An 18,376-nucleotide genomic window follows, 5' to 3' on the forward strand; every position below is an offset into this window, starting at 1 on the left:
GAACACAACCGCCCAAGAATACTTGAGACTCCCTCTAATAACACTTATAGCTCAATAGCTGATTATTTTAATAGTGCAAACACCAAATATCTGCTTTGATGCACACAGTGGAAAGTATATTAGCACTACCATGGAAAGTAACATCCACAGTCTTTGTTTTCTCTATTTGCGAGCATTGCATTAGAAAACATTGACCAAGTTAAAACAAAAGACATTTTTTTAGGTTTTCACATGACTGAACTATTCGGTTAACAGCAAAGGACTCGCTTACCATCCTTTTTAAAACTTTATTTCCGATTCAAGAATCTTTATTCCCATATCATGCTTCCCTTAAATCACATCAAAAACTCAACTATGGAAGAAAAGGTGAACAGCATAACATATGAAGCACTTAAGGAAATATAAAAAAAAACAGAACTGCAATACTTTTGTATACTTTTCTATTGATGTAGTCTATATATTTTTAATTAGGATCATTATTCAAAATTAATTCTAAAGCCTCTACTTTAAGCATACTTTTTTTGAAACTCTGTTTATTATCTGTTAATTGTCCTTTTTTTTGCTACCAAAATGTACAAATATTGTTTTATTTCTACCTACAAAGAAAAAACAACATTTCACCCACTGTAATTTTCATTATGCTGTTACCAAAATATAAATAGTAGTGTCATCTACAAATAAAAGACACTTTAGTTTAGTTAATACTTCACAAATGTCACAGATGTATAAAATCAGTTCAGGTTCTATCACTGAACCTTGTGAGATTATACATTTAATATATTTTTGCCCTGATAGTTGATTTTTAAACAGCAAACAGTATTTTGACCTTAAGCACTTATGAGAAGGGCAAATAAGCAACCGTTTCCAAATAATCTTTTCTTAAAAAGTATTAATTAAAAAAGTATTTTGCAATACACAATACTCAAAATTACATGGATGAAGAACAAGCTTCCATTGTTTCCTCTTTGCTACCAGCCTTTCTGAAACTCCTGCATCTTCCAGATGATGCTGAGTTATCATTTTTGATTCTCAACCCATCTTTGTCCCTGATATTTTCCACAAGACATGCAGCTGAAGCATCCTGGAACATTAACAGGGAGTATTGGTATGGGAATTAAACGTAAAGATACAGGAAGGTCAGGAAGTGGCACTATTGTTCTCAGGGTCACATCGCTTTTCCTTTCAGAACCTCAGAGGCATTTCTCTCTGTTCAATCTGTGGATCTGATATAAACAAAACTTCTAGACGCCGCAAGTATCTAGTCACACATCCTTTCCCAAGACGGAGGAGAAAATGTTTATATGTTAAATTCACGAGACAAAGTCTGTCACCTGAGGCAATTACATGCAAACAGACACACCCAGAAGAAGAGGAGACAAATAATAACTAAAGCAAATATAAAACAAAATTATTCTTCAGGTTATGGATGGGTCCATGCACAGAACATTTGTAATAAACAACTTAGATTGGTTAGTTACTGTGTCACTTACAGGTAGTTACAACGTGAAGGGTTACGTACTGCTTTCACTACGTGTTTAACTTCTTCCTGGTTTGCCACTGACCAGGTCTAATATCTCATTGGCCGGGGAAGAGCAGGAGGAGGTGAAAGAGGGAGCACACCTTGGTAACCAAAGTTACTCATTAACATGTTATTCCTGGAATGAGCTGCAGAGCACAACAAAGATCAACCTTTGCACAGCACTTCTCTACGTCACAGGCAAAAGCAGAAGAAAATGTTAAAGCTCACTTGAAGTATGTGGGAAGTCGAAGAGAGCAGGTGTAATCTGATACCGCTGGGACTCTGATGACCAGCTCACCAGGTAAGACCTACTGTAAACAACTGGGCTTTTAGAAGGGATTTCGCTAGCAGTATTTAAGACAGGCTGGGTAAATGTTTCTCTCCTGAATACAAGTATAACGAGGCTACTTACAAAAACTGCGTAAATGTAAAGTTTATGACATTTGATTTAGGCAATATAAAAGCACTCAAAGGTAGTCAAGCTAATAAGCTATTTGGTTTGATGACCTTTAAAAAAGTGCTGAGAAAATATAACAAGCCTTACTTGCACTGAAAAAAAAAAACATTTTCATATTTTGTTCCTTTAATGTAAAACTACAACATTTTTACAGCAAATAGTTAAACAGACTGACTTATTTTTGATCCCTAGTTGTAGTCAATGTGTGCTGTAACACATACCAGCCAACTTACTTTTATTCCATGATTTTCTATGGAAATAAAGTCACAGAGCTAGGAGTAAAACTTTATTAACAAGAAAGTGGCAACATTTCCACTTTCTTGTTAATAAAGTTTTACTCAGTTATGGTTTAAGATTCTGATTCAGTCATTGTATCCAATATATGTACCAGGAAAGAAGAAGCTAAATGCATAGTAATAGGGAATGTAAACTGTGACTGAAATTCAATATTACTTTAAAGTAAATTGACAAATTAATCTCATAACTAAGAGAGCACAGTTTTCAGATCTGCCTTCAAGAATATTAAGCAATAACCGACAGCATTACTTTATTGTTTCTGTTATTTTTGCCATTTTATGATTTGCCTGTTTGGTTTTAACACTTTAGACAACTGTAAGTTTAAGGAAACATTTTAACTTTCTTACACTTGGCAAAAACTTTTAAATGTATTTTATAATGTTCATGTTTCCTTTAATCAGTGATCAGATGATTAAATCCTGAAAAGTCTTTTGGTTCTTTTATAATGCTGACCAAATTAACCAAACCAAGGATTTTTGTTTTCTAAATGAATAATGCAATGTCTTTCTTTAATACAATTTTTTGAGTTTAATAAATATGAAATAATATTTAGCGACATATGCTTTGATGCATAAATCTGGATGACCTTGTAAATGATGCTTTTTTCTAGAAAAAAAACTGCTACCTTTATAAAAACATTTATAAAACAAAGCTGTAGCTCAGTTTTCTTCTCTCTTTTTCTTTTTCTCGGAATTTGCAGAAACAGGAATTGGCAGGTGACACTTCAAATCAAACAGGAAATACATCAATTTGGAAATCATTTCACATAATTGTTTTGTGTTCTTTTTAAAGAGCTCTTTGTACAGCCTCTATTTTTAATAACGTACACTGACCACCATGTGGGACATCAACTGTTTATACTTATAACATTTATGCACCAGCAGCAGTTCACCTTTACTTGATCACACTTTCCCATTACAGATTGTATAAACAGGTGAAACCTGATAGTTTCAGTATTTCTTTGCTAAAGTAAACCCACAATAAAAGTTTATTGCATGCTTATTGTATACACTGTGGGACTCTGGTAACACTAGTCAGTCTGGAATAAAATGGAAATCACTAGACATCTGAAAACTCATTACTTGAACTTTAATGAAAAAAAATCTGACATTTTTTTCTAAGTGCAACAGCTCTTAGGTTAACAGACACTTATCAGTCTCTGTTAACCGTTGCTCAGGGTTCAAAAATTATGTGCCTGTCTATTATCTTTTGACTTGCAATGCCATGACCTGACTCTCTTTGTACATTTCAAAGCAAACATAAGTGCAGAACTTGGTGGAGGGACAGAAGAGAAAGCCTGAAGCTCTCTTAAATCTTTTTGTTTCTTAGCTTCTTGGTCAACATTTATACTGAATAACCATGAATTATGAATATTTACACATCAGATAAAAAAGAAGATAATTCTGACTTGCAGTAATTATATAAGAAAACACATTTTCCGCAAAGTCTTAGGCAAATTGTATGGAACAGTTAATTTTTGAATAAAATTAAACTGCTAATTATTTGGTCTTTTTCATATGGTTTGATTACACTCAGACACTATGAGGTTCATTTCAGCTTAACAACAAAAATAACATTTGTCACCCTCTGTCACTGTTAGAGTCAACAGACACTTAAACCTTAATTCAATTCAGGGCAACAGAACAAAGAATGACAAAGATAAACTGGATTTCTTTTACAAAATTTGTTTGCAGATGAGTGCAGGAAAAAATAAATAAAAAAGCAAAGTTAGCCTTTATCACATACATGGATTCACGTATTGAAGCACACAAGAGCTGCACAGGAACAACACCCACACATAAAATGCATACTTCTATCTCCCGCTGGTCCACGTCCTGCTCTGCCTGATGTGTATATTTTGTCCTGCTTTGCTTATGTGAAGACAGAACAGGAAGAGATAAAGGCAGCCCTGTTGGCTTGTTTACAGCCAACAGTGCTGCAGAGAATGGCAGGACAAGATGAAGGGGAAGAGGCCTAATGGCTGGAGTTGAGCTGCCGGACCCCTCTCGCAATGAAAAATCACCTCAGGGTCAAGAAAGTGAACAAGACGTGCCGAAACCTTAAAACATGCCTGAGAAAGCAACAGACACACAGTGGGGATTGAAAAAAAGCTCATAAATTTATGATGGAGAAACCAGGAGAGTGTTACACTAACATCATGATTTATTTTCCTTCCAACGCTAAATTATCCTGTTGTAAAACCATGTAAATAAAACAAAACAAAATTTGGCTGAAGGACATTGTAAGAAGAAAAACATGAGTTAGAGGACCATAGTTTCTTTACTCTTTGCCAGCCGCTGTCAGTGATATCTAAACAGTTAAATCTCTGAGAACATGCAACAACTTACTATAACAAGAAGAGACAGCAATATGCAGACGTGCAAATCAGAATATTTAAATAACTGTGGAGAGAACAGACCTGCAGCTGGACTACAGGCAAGTAAAACTGACCAACTGAGCCTTTTTTTTTTTAACCTTGACTTGGTGTTCCAAATTCAAAGCCAAACCGAGGGGATCAGCCTGTTAGTGAGTGCATTTACTCTGATAGGCTAATTTTACATGCTATTACAGCACAAAGACCTATGTGTCACATGGGCATTAAACTAATCTGATCAGAACATTTAACAGTCATAATTGTAATCAGATGATATGGAAAGTTTTGATTGACCTGTGAGACCGTTCTTTTTCAAAATCTTTTTCTTTTTTTGGGCCTTCAAGTTCAGTCAGCAAAGCTACTTTTAAAAATTAACCCTGGGCATGAATAAATGATTCCAGAAGTTACTCAGTACGATGGCATAACCTTGACCAAGCACTGATATGTTATGAATTAAGATGAGTTGAGCTCAAATAAAAGGTAATAACAATTTGTTAGAATAATGACTTCCTTTCCTTTGAACTAAAACCAGAAACCAGAAAAATGATTAAAGACACAAAGTTTTATTATGCTTCCTCAGTCATAAAAAAACAGCCTCAATTTTAATAAGCATCCCACTATTTAATATCTATTTTGCACTTAAGTGAGAGATTTTATAGTATATGAATAACTTAGCACCCAAGTTGTTTTAAAAAAGGCAAGAACTCCTTGCCAACATCCATGCCATGCTTAAGCTCCTTGCACACAGAGATCAGTTTGTGCTGCAATCACAGGGGAATGAGAATCCAGAAAAAGAATCACAAAAGCTGATTGCTGAGAATCATCGAAGTTTTGAGGTCCTAGATTACAGTTTAAACTCCAAATCACAGAACGACACTGCCCAACAGAAGCTTCGGCACATTCTTTAGCGATGTCGAAGGGTTAGAATGAGGTGAAGATTAAAAAAAGACATGCAACATTTTTGGGGATTTATACAGTAATTTCATAGTAGTGGCATTGCAACTCAAAAAATTCCCAAAACACATCTAGGCCAAAACCTTCAATCTGCACTATAATCAGTAAAATATACACAGATTTCAAATATTGTGTACATGATTCCTTCCAGCTCCACTTGCTAAGATCTGCTCATGGAGAAGTCAGTAATTAAATGTTGTGCAAAAGTAGTACGGATATGAACAGACAACGCCCTTCACATGGGTCCTATCATGCTAAAACTGCTGGCAGTGGTACAAAACCCCCAATATTTATGAGGGATTTTTTTTAACTCGTCTCATCTTACACACGCAGTTGAAACGCCACATTCACATACACAGAATGAAAAGACATAAAACTGTATTTCTCACTGCCTCATTCAATAACAAGATAAAGAAAAGAGAGACTTGTGTTTAGACTTCTTCAAAGTAAGAAGTTTATAGGCAGATTTCCATCCCTTTAAACAATTTTGGGAAGCTCAAGTGATGATGCCACAACCTTAAAGGCCTCTGATAAACTAAACTTCAATCTCTGCGTTAGATGGAAGCACAGCTGTGGAAGCACTTGAAATTGCATCTCAAGTACAGCTTCCTTGTGGCGCATCGGACTTGTGTGAAAGAATTTTGGATCTCCACATGATTCATCTTTTTAACATTTTTCAAATGCAACAAAGGCACCACATTTATATGTTCAAACAGTTATATTCAAATTTAAAAGCCATGGGAACATTTAGGCGTCAAACTATAAAGCAAAGAAGTGGGTTCCATGTCCCAGAGGTGATTATGCTTTGGTAAAAATGTGCATTTCAACACCAGAACTTACATAAATGACTCTCTAAAGATACAAGCTAAAGCTACTAGGAGAGTATTACTGTCCACTGAGTTCTGTGTTGACATGGGCTGAAAGGTCACTCAGAAAAGAAGAAGTAATTATTCAAAAAGCAACATATAAAGTCAGGTTATTGTCTCCAAATGGACATATTGTCATGAGACATGATAAAACTCAAAATTAGCCAAAATGAATTATCATTACATTTGGAGGAAAACAGTGGGAGCCTGCAAATCTGGGGACACAACCAAAGCCATGAAGTATGGCGGTGACAGGATAATGTTGTAGCTATCTGCTGCTGAAGGAACTGGTGTGTTTTACAAACTGAAGAAAAGAACATTAAATCGATTAAAGCAACGTCAGAAGGCATCAGCAATGAATTTGGCAAAATGTGGTTCTTTCAGATGGACAATGACCCTAAAGACAGAGCTAAATAACCTACTGAGTGGCTAACAGACAACAGTCAAATGTGTGGTCTGAACTTTAAGCACCACAAAGGTGGCATATAAACTGAACTCTGTTAGACCAGTTCTGTCAGTAAGAAAGGGTCAAAATTTCTAATTATTATGAATTTGTGGAAAAACACAAAAACACAATAGTTTACCAGTTTAGACATTGTATGAAATAAAGAAATGCATTTAAACTTATGAATTTGAAGAAAGTTACAATACAAAATATCATAAAAATGATCTGTTTCATAATAATCTGCCACTTAGCAAATTAAAATTATCTGGACAGTGCTAACTGATGTAAAAGTGAAGCCTGTAGCATGAAAAAATATGTTAATTTTCATACACTGTATGTAAACATCTGGTTTTACTTGTTAGGATGGAGCATCTTTACTTCAAATATCAATCAGAAGATACCTTAAAAAGAAGAATAGTTAAAAATGTGAAACCAAAACATCTACAGGAAGAGAAACATGTTTTTAAACAGTTTGATCCACAGCTCTTATGCAAACAAATATTCATGTTTACTGAGATCATTAGAAGTTAAAGAAGCTTGTGTAATCCTGTCAGACGGGATTTTTTTTGTACATCTGTTTGTACTTTACATACAGGGAAGTTTCCTGCACACTCATGGATGCAAATGTCCAGGAAACATTTAAATAACTTTACATAAGGATCTTCAGCTCACAGGTTTATATTTGCATAGAGTAAATAGACACACATGATGGTTTCAGCACAAAGTCAGTGTATGACAGGTGAAGAGAGCATCAAACCAAGTCCAGTTGTTGAAACCACACAGATCACATCTTTATAGATTAACATCTTAACCTTTTTAAAAAATATGGTAACACTTTATTTGAAGAGGGTTGAATAAGACTGTCATGACACTTTCATAAACATGACATAAACATCAATAAGCCTTCTTGAATATTTATGACTGTTGTCATAAAGCGTCATTCGGTAAATTATGACACTTTTAATACAAAGTTGACATTATTCAAAATGTCTTTGTTATGACAACTTGACATTAACCAATAAATCATTAAACCAATAAATCATTACTGTTTAAACTTTACCTTTAATAACATAAAGTTACCTCATTTTTAAAGTGCAGTCAGTAATTATTTTAAAACAAATTTATATCAGTAATGATTTCTTAGTTAATGTCAAGTTGTCATAACAAAGACATTTTAATAATGTCAGCTTTGTATTAAAAGTGTCATAATTTACCGGATGACGCTTTATGACAGCAGTCATAAATATTCATGAAGGCTTATTGATGTTCATGATATGTGTTATGTCATGTTTATGACAGTGTTATGTCAGTCTTATTCAACCCCCTTCAAATAAAGTGTTACCAAAAATATTTAGTGTTTTTTTTTTATTCTATTTGCTACTTCTGTTGCATCTTTGTTTTGTAACTGCCCAGCATCCTTGAGTGTCCTGAATGATGTTTTTTTTTAATAAAAATGCATTAATTCTTTGTGATGATTTTTTTTTCTGTAAACTTGAAAGTCAAACATTATAAAACCTACAAAGTTATCTCAGCTGTATCAGAGGGGAAAATGTTTACTGCTTAAAGATTTTCCATTTCCTGGTTTTGTGCTAAACAAACCAAAATGGAAGAAAGACCGCCAAATGCTGCAGTGTTTCTAATTTGAGGACATTTCCCCTCAGCGCTGCTTCAACAAGAAATAAATCTGAAAAACTTTGATATTTGTTGTTGCAAAACAAATAATGCCTGCAGGCTTCCTTCTTATTGCCCTTCAAGATCCTGCCAGGCTGCGGCGTCTATGTTGTGGGAAGCCATGTACTCAGATCCTTCAGGCGACTCACACACACAAATTTGTGAGTTTTTATTTGTTGCAGAAACACCTTAGAAGAAGGATTTCAGCAGAATGTGGGACTTCCTGTTTACGACACACTTTTCCTGCTTTGGGTGAACTCCAGAGAGTTTGTCCTCATTAATGGCTTCAGAATAAAATCACTTCTTCTTATGACATTTTATTTATTTTTTTTTGTGTTAAGTGACACATTTAGGTCATTTGATTGTGTCGACTCTGATGAGATTTGCTTTCTTTGGCACAAAAACATTAGCATTTCCAGCTAAAATGCTTGTGAGCTTTGGGAGTCTAACTGGAGAAGATTTTTTTTTTCCAACCCTTCTTATAAATATGCAAACAGGTAAAAGTTAAAATGTTCAAGCAAAAAGTTAATATGTTATTTACTCTACTTTCTACAGGACCTGGTTTGACTGCTTCAGAAGGAGTCTGATTTATATTCCAGCTTGTCTCCACCTATCTGTCAACACCAGCAGGTCACTTGTCCCTCAATCTTGCCACCTAGTGGAGTTCCAAAGGTTCAGCTCGGATCCGGCAAAGATAAACCAGCCAACTACTCCCCTCATCTGGGGAGTTGCATTCCCTGCAACATCTTCCAATCATCATATTCAACCTTTTACCTACTGGGAAGAATGTAACACAAAACGGCTGAAAAAGAAAATAATGAAAAGCATGATTTTGAGTTTTCTACGAGTGTTGCAGAACACAAAGTGACCTATCTGGGAGATATTCTCACAACGAGACGTTTCATGCAAGAGTTGGTTGACTCAAAGCAAGCGAAAGGCCTAATTCACCAGGAAATAAATAAATAAAAAAGACTCTGACAGAGAAATCATCAGGAAATGGCATCATCAGTAAATCAAACATCCATACCACCACTAACAACTAATGGTAAGAGAAAGGTTTGTTGTCTGTTCCTAAACAAAAAACATTTATTTATTTATTTATTTATTTATTTATTTACATTATATAAGACACAGTATATCCATCATACAACAGAAATCAGAAGTTTACACACACAAGTTAAACCAAACCAAACTTCTCTTTTTTTTTTAGGTCAATTAAAATTACCAAAATTATTTCTATTTGCCAAAATGCTCCACAGTTATCTTCTTGATATCTTGGCAGACTCGTTTTTACTTTCCCATTCCTAATGTGCCAAACAAGAACACAGTGTGCTTATGGTGTGGCCTTAAAACACAAGCAGCTGTGTCTCCAATGAGCTCAAATGGGTCCGTTAACCTTTCAGAAGTTTCCAAAGTCATGACATCATAATCTGAGCATCCCCCATTGTTTAAAACAGATATTAATGGTTCTGATAGTAAACCTCTGATTTTTAAGGCATTAACACAAAAATCTCTGACATATTCTTGTGCCTTTTATTGATCATTTCTGGCACATGATTTAAACAAGCCTTAGTGATAAAATTGATTTTCTTATGGAGCCATGCTTTGTTGTGACCATTTGTAAGTAGAAAGCTTCATGTTTTTGTTTTGCTTGTTTTCTTGTAATTTTTGTGTGGACACCCAGTTATCCTTTCATGAATTTACTTGTGCGTTTTTTGCCTGTTCGACAAGCCAATCTGCACAAAGTACATAAAGTAGATGATCAACTGAAGCATAATACTTCTCACAAGTCCTGGGCCAGATTTTTGTTGGATTTGCTTCAACTCTTCTTTCAGTTAGCTGATCAGCAGTAAACCGAATCAGCTGGGGGGAGGGCCAGAGCTGTCTTACTTTATGACATATACATCAAAAATTTAAAATATACATATAAATTACCATTGTTTGGATAAACAACAATTGAAGCCCATGACTGCTTTCTACTGTTACACGTTTTCCAAAGCACATCAATATTGCAAAGTACGTGATTTTCTGTGATGCTTTCTTACAGACACCACAATAACCCGCATACCAAAACCTCCCAGTCACAACTGGGAGTTTTTGGTTGGTGTTCTGGCCACAGCCATCTCCGTCTCCCTTCTCCTCACCCTTCTCGCCAAATGTCAGGTGGTCCGACGTTACCTGGCCAGCTACAGGCACACGCGCCTGAGGGAGCCTGATACCGTTAGCCATTCTGACTCTTCAGGTTGGTTTTTAAACACAAACCTAATAGAAAACTGCTGAACGTTTTGACATGAGGCATGATTTATAAAGGTATAACCTGTTTGAAGGCTGGTTTTATAGTGTAGAAGGGGAAAAATGCAAGGCTTTTACATCTTGTGAAATGCATAAACCGCTTTTTTCATCCTTCACATTCCTAAAGGAGCAAGTGAGCTTAAAAACATTGCCAGCACATTATCATGATAAATCAATGATCAATTCCAGAATTCAAATCAAAATGTGAAACTCATTACAAACAAATTATTTATATTATTTATTTATTTTTTTAAGATTATGGCTTACATCTAAAAAGACAGCACTTTGTTTTTCAAATAATACAGATATTACATAAAACCAAAACAAAAAATATTTTCAATAAAGAAACCTGGAACTAGTGCATGCAGTAAGAGGCGACCTTTCAGGGAAATGTAAGATTTGACTCTAACTCTCACTTTGCTTATAAAGCCATGTGGAATTAAAAAAAAATAATTATTTTCTTGGATGTTTCCATTTTTTCTAAAAATATGAAACTACAAAAACTAAAAAAAAAAAATTCAGAGCAAAAATATATCAGACAGATGATCCTGTCAGTCAGCATGACTTCTTGAACCTTTTGTTTTGTTTTTAATTAACTGATGCTTGTTTTATTCCTGGCTGCAGGCATGGATGTAGAGTTTGATATGCACAGGGGACGAGTGGACCCTCACTGCCTCCCCCCTGTGAGCGAGGAGGATGACGACGGCTTTATTGAAGACAACTACATCCCGGCCAGTGAGAGAGCCCGGGCTGAGAGAGCAGCCAAGGACATGGAGGAAGACACAGAAGAAGAGATGGATGTGATTGAATTCAGCATCACTTAGAGTCTCTGGATGCATGTGGATGGTTGGTTGAACCAGAAACCTCCCAGACACCATCTCTACTCCATTGTTTGTCTTTGCAGTTGGTGTGAATGTTTTTCAAATTAATTATTACACATGCCTTCTAGTTTGGAAGGTCTGAATGTGAGCTATGAAGGACCATTAAATTCACATTGCTGACAGTTTCAAAATATTTTAAAGAGCGTGCAATCATGTAAAAGTCAAAATCAGCAAGAGAGAAGCACTGGCTATCTTGAAACATTGCAAGAAGCAAATATTTAATCCCCTGAAATATTTGGTTGCATTTCGGGTGGCAAACTAGAGGAACTTAACAAGGGTTTAAAAAAATAGATCACAGTACACTAAAAATGCATTTCATGTCACTCATCTGTCTCTGAAATCCCACAGCTTCTTAAATGTTATCCGGCTGCATGAACATTATTTTCTATTACACTTTTCCTTCTGCTTAAATTTCCAATGTGGCACTTTGCTTGAAAATTGTCAGGTCAACAGACACTTCATAATGTGGCCATAACCATGAACATTGTCTTCTGCTATTTTTGTCTGTGTTGTTTTTTTTATTTTTGAATAGCTGAAATACATGTTAAGGCTTCTATTTTTTATTTTTAAATCCACATCATGTGAGTTTGTTAAAAAAAAATAAAAAAAATACTCGCATGTGTTGTGTGCAAACGTTTCGGTTAATGCTCATAAAATCTGCATCATAAATTCAGATATAGTTGCTTTCAGTACAAGTACTAAGAAAATATTCAGTATTCTTCTTAAAGCTTCTTATAAGAGTTAATTTCCTAAAACCTAAAAGTATCTATTGTGACTGTAACCTTTTGCGAACAGAAATAGTTGATTTGAAATTACTGAAGGGCTAACTTTAGGACTTTTCGCTTCAACGAGCACCAACTCGAATCACTCACCTTCTCTTTTAAACTCCGCGACAATGACATAAACAACAGTAATGAAGCTTGGCACTGCGCGCTGGGTCGAGCCCTGAAGCGTTTCTGTGTGAGGCCACACAGCTGATGAGAGCAGCCTGACAGGTCTGCGTGGAGCTGTCAGGCGAGGCTGCATCCGGAAGAGCGGCACGTCAAGTTCACACCAAAACCGGAAGCAGAGCTATTTTGCCTTCAAAACAAAAGCGTTGAATTTCACACTGTCAGCCCACTGGTGGGAAAAAGACAGGAAAATAGATAATAATAATAATAATAATAATAATAATAATAATAATAATAATAATAATAATCATAATAATAATGCCCAAAGTCTTGCATGCTTTAACACAAGCAATTTCACAAGGACGCATTTTATTAACTGTTTATCATTATCATTAGTTCTACATCTTTACATATCTGTTGGATCTGAGGTATCTCGTCAATCACTTCAAAATCCACAACCTTTTCAGCCTTTTATTTAAGTTGTTAAGAGTGTAAAACGGCTCCTTTGCACTGAAAAAGCATCACTAAGCGCTAAGCCAGGCGAACAAAACTGATTTAAGCGTTCTGCAACATTGTGATGAGGTTAAAATTAATCATATTTGATGATGAAAATAGATTGGTTGAACTCATTTTGCGGCCGGAAATTGTACTTCCGTAAACGCAGTGAGTTTGACGCTCCGGAAAGCGGCGCTGCAGCGAAACGCTTCGACTGAACAGAGCGCAGCTCAGAGGAGGGAGGAGGAGAATGATGGGAGCGACTTTTTCTTGCATTTATATGACCCATATCCTACAGTAGACCTAGAAATCATCCTGCCTCATTCTTGTTCTCGAGGTTTTTTTTTCTCCGGCAAGATGTCCGCCTCGGCGATATTCATCCTCGACCTGAAGGGAAAGGTAAGTTTTTGGCGACTTGTTGGTGGGGAAGTTGACATTAACAGCGCGGCACCTGCGATACGAGGACTATTTAAACTAAAGAAAGCGCCTCTGCTGAAGTATATATTTTTATTTCACCGTGCTTGTTTCTACTGCATTTAGAAAATTTCCGGCATAGTTGTGTTTCAAGAGAGTAAGTTCGTGAATTAAGGCTAAATGGGCTGTAACACTGACATAAAACAGACAGGAAGAGAACGCCAACTCGCCAAACTCGTTTATCGATGCTGAGTGTACACACACAGAGGGCTTGTTCTTGTTCAGCGATGCAGCCCTTATTATGTGTGATGTGTCCTATTTCAAAGTTTTGAACTTATCTCTTGGAGCTATTGTTTCTTTTAATTGCAATTGATCCGATTGAAAAGTACTTCAGTGTGCATGAAAATATATAATTTCGGTTTTTACGTATAATTTAGTCATGAGAAAATATCTTTCCACTGGATCAAGGATTTAATCTCCCTCGTTTTTTTTTTTCTGTATTGCTTTCCTTGTCTCTAAAAGTCCAATTTAATTGTCTAATTTTTGTTTCCATTGATCTTTTGCACATGTTTTCTTGTTTGATAGTTAACAAAAACCTTTAAATGTGTTTTGCTTATTTTTGCAGCAGATGGGTTGAGGGTGTGCATAGTGTAGTGAACTCCACCCTAATCTGGTTTGATCAGTAGGTTTGTAATATTTCTCCTGTCTCAGGTTGTTCACACAAACTTAATCCTGGACTCACTTAATTTTGACTCTTAAGATGCTAATGAGATTTAACACAACTTTGGGGCCACTGTCTTGAAACGTTCAGATCCAGCCGTGTTCCAACACACTTCAATCACATGAATGACTGAAATAGCCTCTGCAGAAATGAGCCCAATATATTCAGGTCAGTTGGAGCACGGATCCATGTAAAAGTTGCTACAGTGACTTATGCAGGATTTGGTGATCGCTGATCAAAACAAAGTTTGTACAATTTAAGGAGGAACCAGTTCAGTTAGCATTAGCTCTACACTATTTGTCCTAGATTTCCACTTGTACTCTGTAAGCAAGAAAGACATAGAGGAAAGTAATGTGCTCTTTTTTGGTAATGAGTAATTTCTTATTTAGGATCCACTGTTCGGCTATTATTTCTTTAATCAGTAGAATACAGGGTAATTAGGTCTAATTCATGTCTATGGACTAACAGGGACAATAAAAAGAGTCAAAGGTTAGCACCAAACACTCAACGGGTCAGATCAGGAGCTGAACACCCCCTCCCAACAAAAAAGCGAGCTTCAAAGAAACTCAGTGAGGAGAGAATTTCGGTTTGCAGTGTGGATATTTAATCTCTGTGACAAGGACACCAAAACTTCCTGGATTTCCTGTGAGAACTGTTTTTTGTTTTTTTTTCTCTTTTCGATTGTGTCCTTATAAAGCTTATAAACGGCCTCATACCGTAAATCTCTGAGTGTAGGGTGGTTGTTCAGTCTGTGGTAAAAACAGGAGGCATAGGTGCGCCATTGGCCGAGGCCCACATGGATACGAAGAGGTGTGTCAAACCCTAAAGTTATATTGATTTTTGTCTGTTGTTGTTCATTTTGTTAGAATATATTTTGTCATATTAAATATGTTCTGGATATTTTTTGTCAGCTCATATTTTTTTCAGTTTCAATTAAAATGCCAAGTTTTGTTCATTTTAATGCTCTGGAATATCTTACTTACTTCTAGTGTAATCTACATAATATTTAGTCTAAGTTATGTATTTGTTTTTAATTGTTTTAACTTCTATGTATATTTTAGACCTGCATTTCACATTTCCTTTTAATTTATCTAAGAATAGGAACAAAAATGTCCGCAGCCTGCTGGGATTGTTTGGTCAGCACTGCAAACCCGCCACTGTTTGTCTTAAAGTCACACTGCCCAAAGAAAACCTGCGGAGCTTAACTTAGAGAGCAAAAACATTTATATTTATAGCTTTTTTCCTTGATTTTATGTGGATTCATTTCTTTAATGTCTGCCCTTTATATGCCGAGGAGGTAGTAACAACGAGAGACAAGTGAAACATGCAAGATGCCAGACTTTGAGGACTGACTTTGGACACCTCTGCACTGCAACATCAGACATTGATTGGTGAACTGTGCAATCAAAGTCAGATGTTGATAGACCAGAAACTCACTGTTTTTCTTGAGATTTTTTTTTTTGTTTTACCAATATCCCAGAAATTCTTTTGGTCTCTGAATGAAAATGGGGAAAGAAAAGGAAAAAAAAAACTGTCTGGGGTGTATATATTTTCAGGTTTTGACTGGACCAAAACATCTGAATATATTAGTGTTGGTTTTGTCCATGACATCCTTATAAATGAGATTTTAAATCTCAAAAGACCCACCACAAATAAGCAAATACAGATAATACAAACTAACCTGTGGGATCCTGACATATCTAACATTTACAGACCTCATGATTGATCCAAAATCTGTGTGTCAGTTTGATTGATGATTAAACAGTCCTGGAGTCACTACACGGGCAACAAAAGGAATTGCTGAATAGCCTTTTCTGCTTGACAACGATGCCCATAAGGGGGAAAGATCCGTCCTTCATAGCCTGATTGTACAGATTAAAGGTTTCTCTTTTCCCCTCGTTCAATCTACTTATCTCTGCCCTCAGGCTACTTAGCAGTGCTTCACCTTCCATCCTCACTGTGCCTCTGGCAATGTCCTGATCAGACAAGTTTCTAAATTTTAGTGCTCGTAGAGCAAATATGCATTTTAGTTGTAATTAAAAGTGTAATTAACTGGAGTAAAAGGTTGAATTCTGAATGAGTATTTACATAGTTTTGAAGACATTACAAAAAATCAGTCAAGCACAACCTGCCCATTTCAGCTTTCAGACATATTCCTTAAAATGCACAAGAAGGCAGAAGCCAATCTCCACATCTGCCCTTTATCCCTCCACCGTAAAGCCGTCCCCTTTCCACCATACCTCCTGGGCACCAGCCTGAACATGGAATGCTTCTGGGACCCACTGTTGTACCAAAATGTCAAGCTATTAAAATCATTACAGCATCAATTGTTCCTAGAGCTTCACAATAGAATTTTTCTATACAGTAATTTACTTGAGCTCAAGTTTAGGGTTATTGTGAGCATTTAGATGTCTCCAGCAGATGAACGTGGTCATATAGTAAGTGTAAAATAACTAAAGGAGTCATTAGAGACTTGGATTCAAAAAATGCAAGCTGAAAAGTTTAACTTTAAGTTTATTGGTTCCTCAGTATATGATGTTTTAAATTTGTGATGTTTTCATTTTTAGTCACAATGCTTGTTTTTTTTTTGGATGGAAATGCCAAGCTGCTGGTCGATTCCAGACTAAAAATCCCAAATGGATTCTGGGTGACTTCAAAATCGGTTACTGCCATAGAGCCCAGGATAGGCCTTCATTACTATAGAGATGTCATGACATTTTTCCATCCTTTCATTTTTCTGTCAAATGCTAAATTAAACCCAGACTCAGTCCTTCAGACACCCCACATTTGTGTAGCCTGACTCATCTGGCTACACAAAATATATTAAATTCACAGGGGCTAGGAACTGCAGTCATCAACGGACAGCTAAAATTCACGAATATTTGAGGCCTCTTCTAAACACATTTCAGGTGAGAGGCAGGGTACACCCTGGACAGGTTGCCAGTCTGTCACAGGGCCAGACAGGACAAACAACCATGCACACACACACTCGGGAGAATTTAGAGAGACCAATTTAACTAACAGTCATGTTTCTGGACTGTGGGAGGAAGCCAGAGTACCTGGAGAGAGCCAATGCATGCACAGGGAGAACATGCAAACTCCATGCAGAAAGACCCTGGGCTGGGAATCAAACCCAGAACCTTCTTGCTGCAAGGCAACAGCTCTACCAACTGCGCCACTGTGCAGCCCAAATATATAGTCTACAGATTTAATTATTTCTGCTCTTAAGGTACAGCCAATTAGCACCAAGGAAAATGAATAGGGTTTCTAGATTGGCTGCTTTGCAAATGCCAGCCAATAGCATTCAAGTATCATCGCTTTTTGGTATTTCAGCTTCCAAAGCAGCATTTGATTGAATATTTTCAAAAACCTGCTATAGTGGGTGAATTTTCTGCTAATAAATTGGAGCTGCGAGCCACAGAAAAATCTGCAAATCATAAGTAGGTGCTCCACTGTAATTCCTCAGGAAAACTAATGGTTGCTCCAAACTTGATGTTTCCTTTTTCTAACAATGGTGGTGTACAAAATCACTTTAACGTAATTATTTCCAAACATTGGTTTAGTAAAACCACAAAGAAGCAGTTTTGGTCAGAATACTTAAAGTAGGACAAAAGGTAGTAAAATTTGTTTCCAGACAACAATGATAGTAGTTTGCATGTTAACATACTCCCTATTACTAAACAATGGAGCTGTCGGTGTCACTTTGAGCTGGAATCTCAGATTGGGATCAAAAGGAGGCATTGTGACCATTCCTGATGTTAAATGGTTTCTATTGACCAAGGAACTGTGTGGCATTATATCTAAATTTCTTAGGGTTACAGTATCCCATTCATAAGCAAACTACATTTTCTGCCAACAGCTCTTTTGCTTATTTCATAATCAGCCTGGTATTGAAGTAACTCAGTGAGATTTATTCTATGATTTACGTTGCAAAGTGTTGATGGGTGATCCAAACTGACATTAGCTTTGCTGAGATATTTTATTTTTTGTCTAGTTTGCCTTCGGGTCAAACACTCCAGTGAGGGTTTTCTGGTCCCTATTTGTCTTTGAGGTCAGTAGTGAGTGGATTGTATTGATTTCACATTCTGGACACAGCCACC

The 18,376-nt window shown here is 36.3% G+C and overlaps 2 protein-coding genes across 2 annotated transcripts in view; both read left to right on the top strand.

Annotated features, from left to right (window-relative positions):
- Positions 1–1,620: 1,620 nt before the first annotated feature.
- cunh1orf210 (chromosome unknown C1orf210 homolog) lies at positions 1,621–12,319 on the top strand. Its single transcript, XM_007550829.2, has 4 exons — positions 1,621–1,820; positions 9,139–9,628; positions 10,631–10,825; positions 11,500–12,319. The coding sequence occupies exons 2-4, from the start codon at positions 9,580–9,582 to the stop codon at positions 11,697–11,699; spliced, it is 444 nt and encodes a 147-aa protein (XP_007550891.1). The 5' UTR covers positions 1,621–1,820; positions 9,139–9,579; the 3' UTR covers positions 11,700–12,319.
- A 1,001-nt stretch (positions 12,320–13,320) lies between these two features.
- Positions 13,321–18,376, top strand: part of ap1m3 (adaptor related protein complex 1 subunit mu 3) — a 39,912-nt gene continuing 34,856 nt past the window's right edge. The window contains exon 1 of the mRNA XM_007550830.2: positions 13,321–13,540. Coding sequence (XP_007550892.1) covers positions 13,499–13,540 — 42 coding nt within the window. The 5' untranslated portion in view covers positions 13,321–13,498. The remainder of the gene's footprint in view (positions 13,541–18,376) is intronic.

This window comes from Poecilia formosa, unplaced genomic scaffold (assembly GCF_000485575.1).
Source record: "Poecilia formosa unplaced genomic scaffold, Poecilia_formosa-5.1.2 Scaffold38, whole genome shotgun sequence".
NCBI classification, from domain to species: domain Eukaryota; kingdom Metazoa; phylum Chordata; class Actinopteri; order Cyprinodontiformes; family Poeciliidae; genus Poecilia; species Poecilia formosa.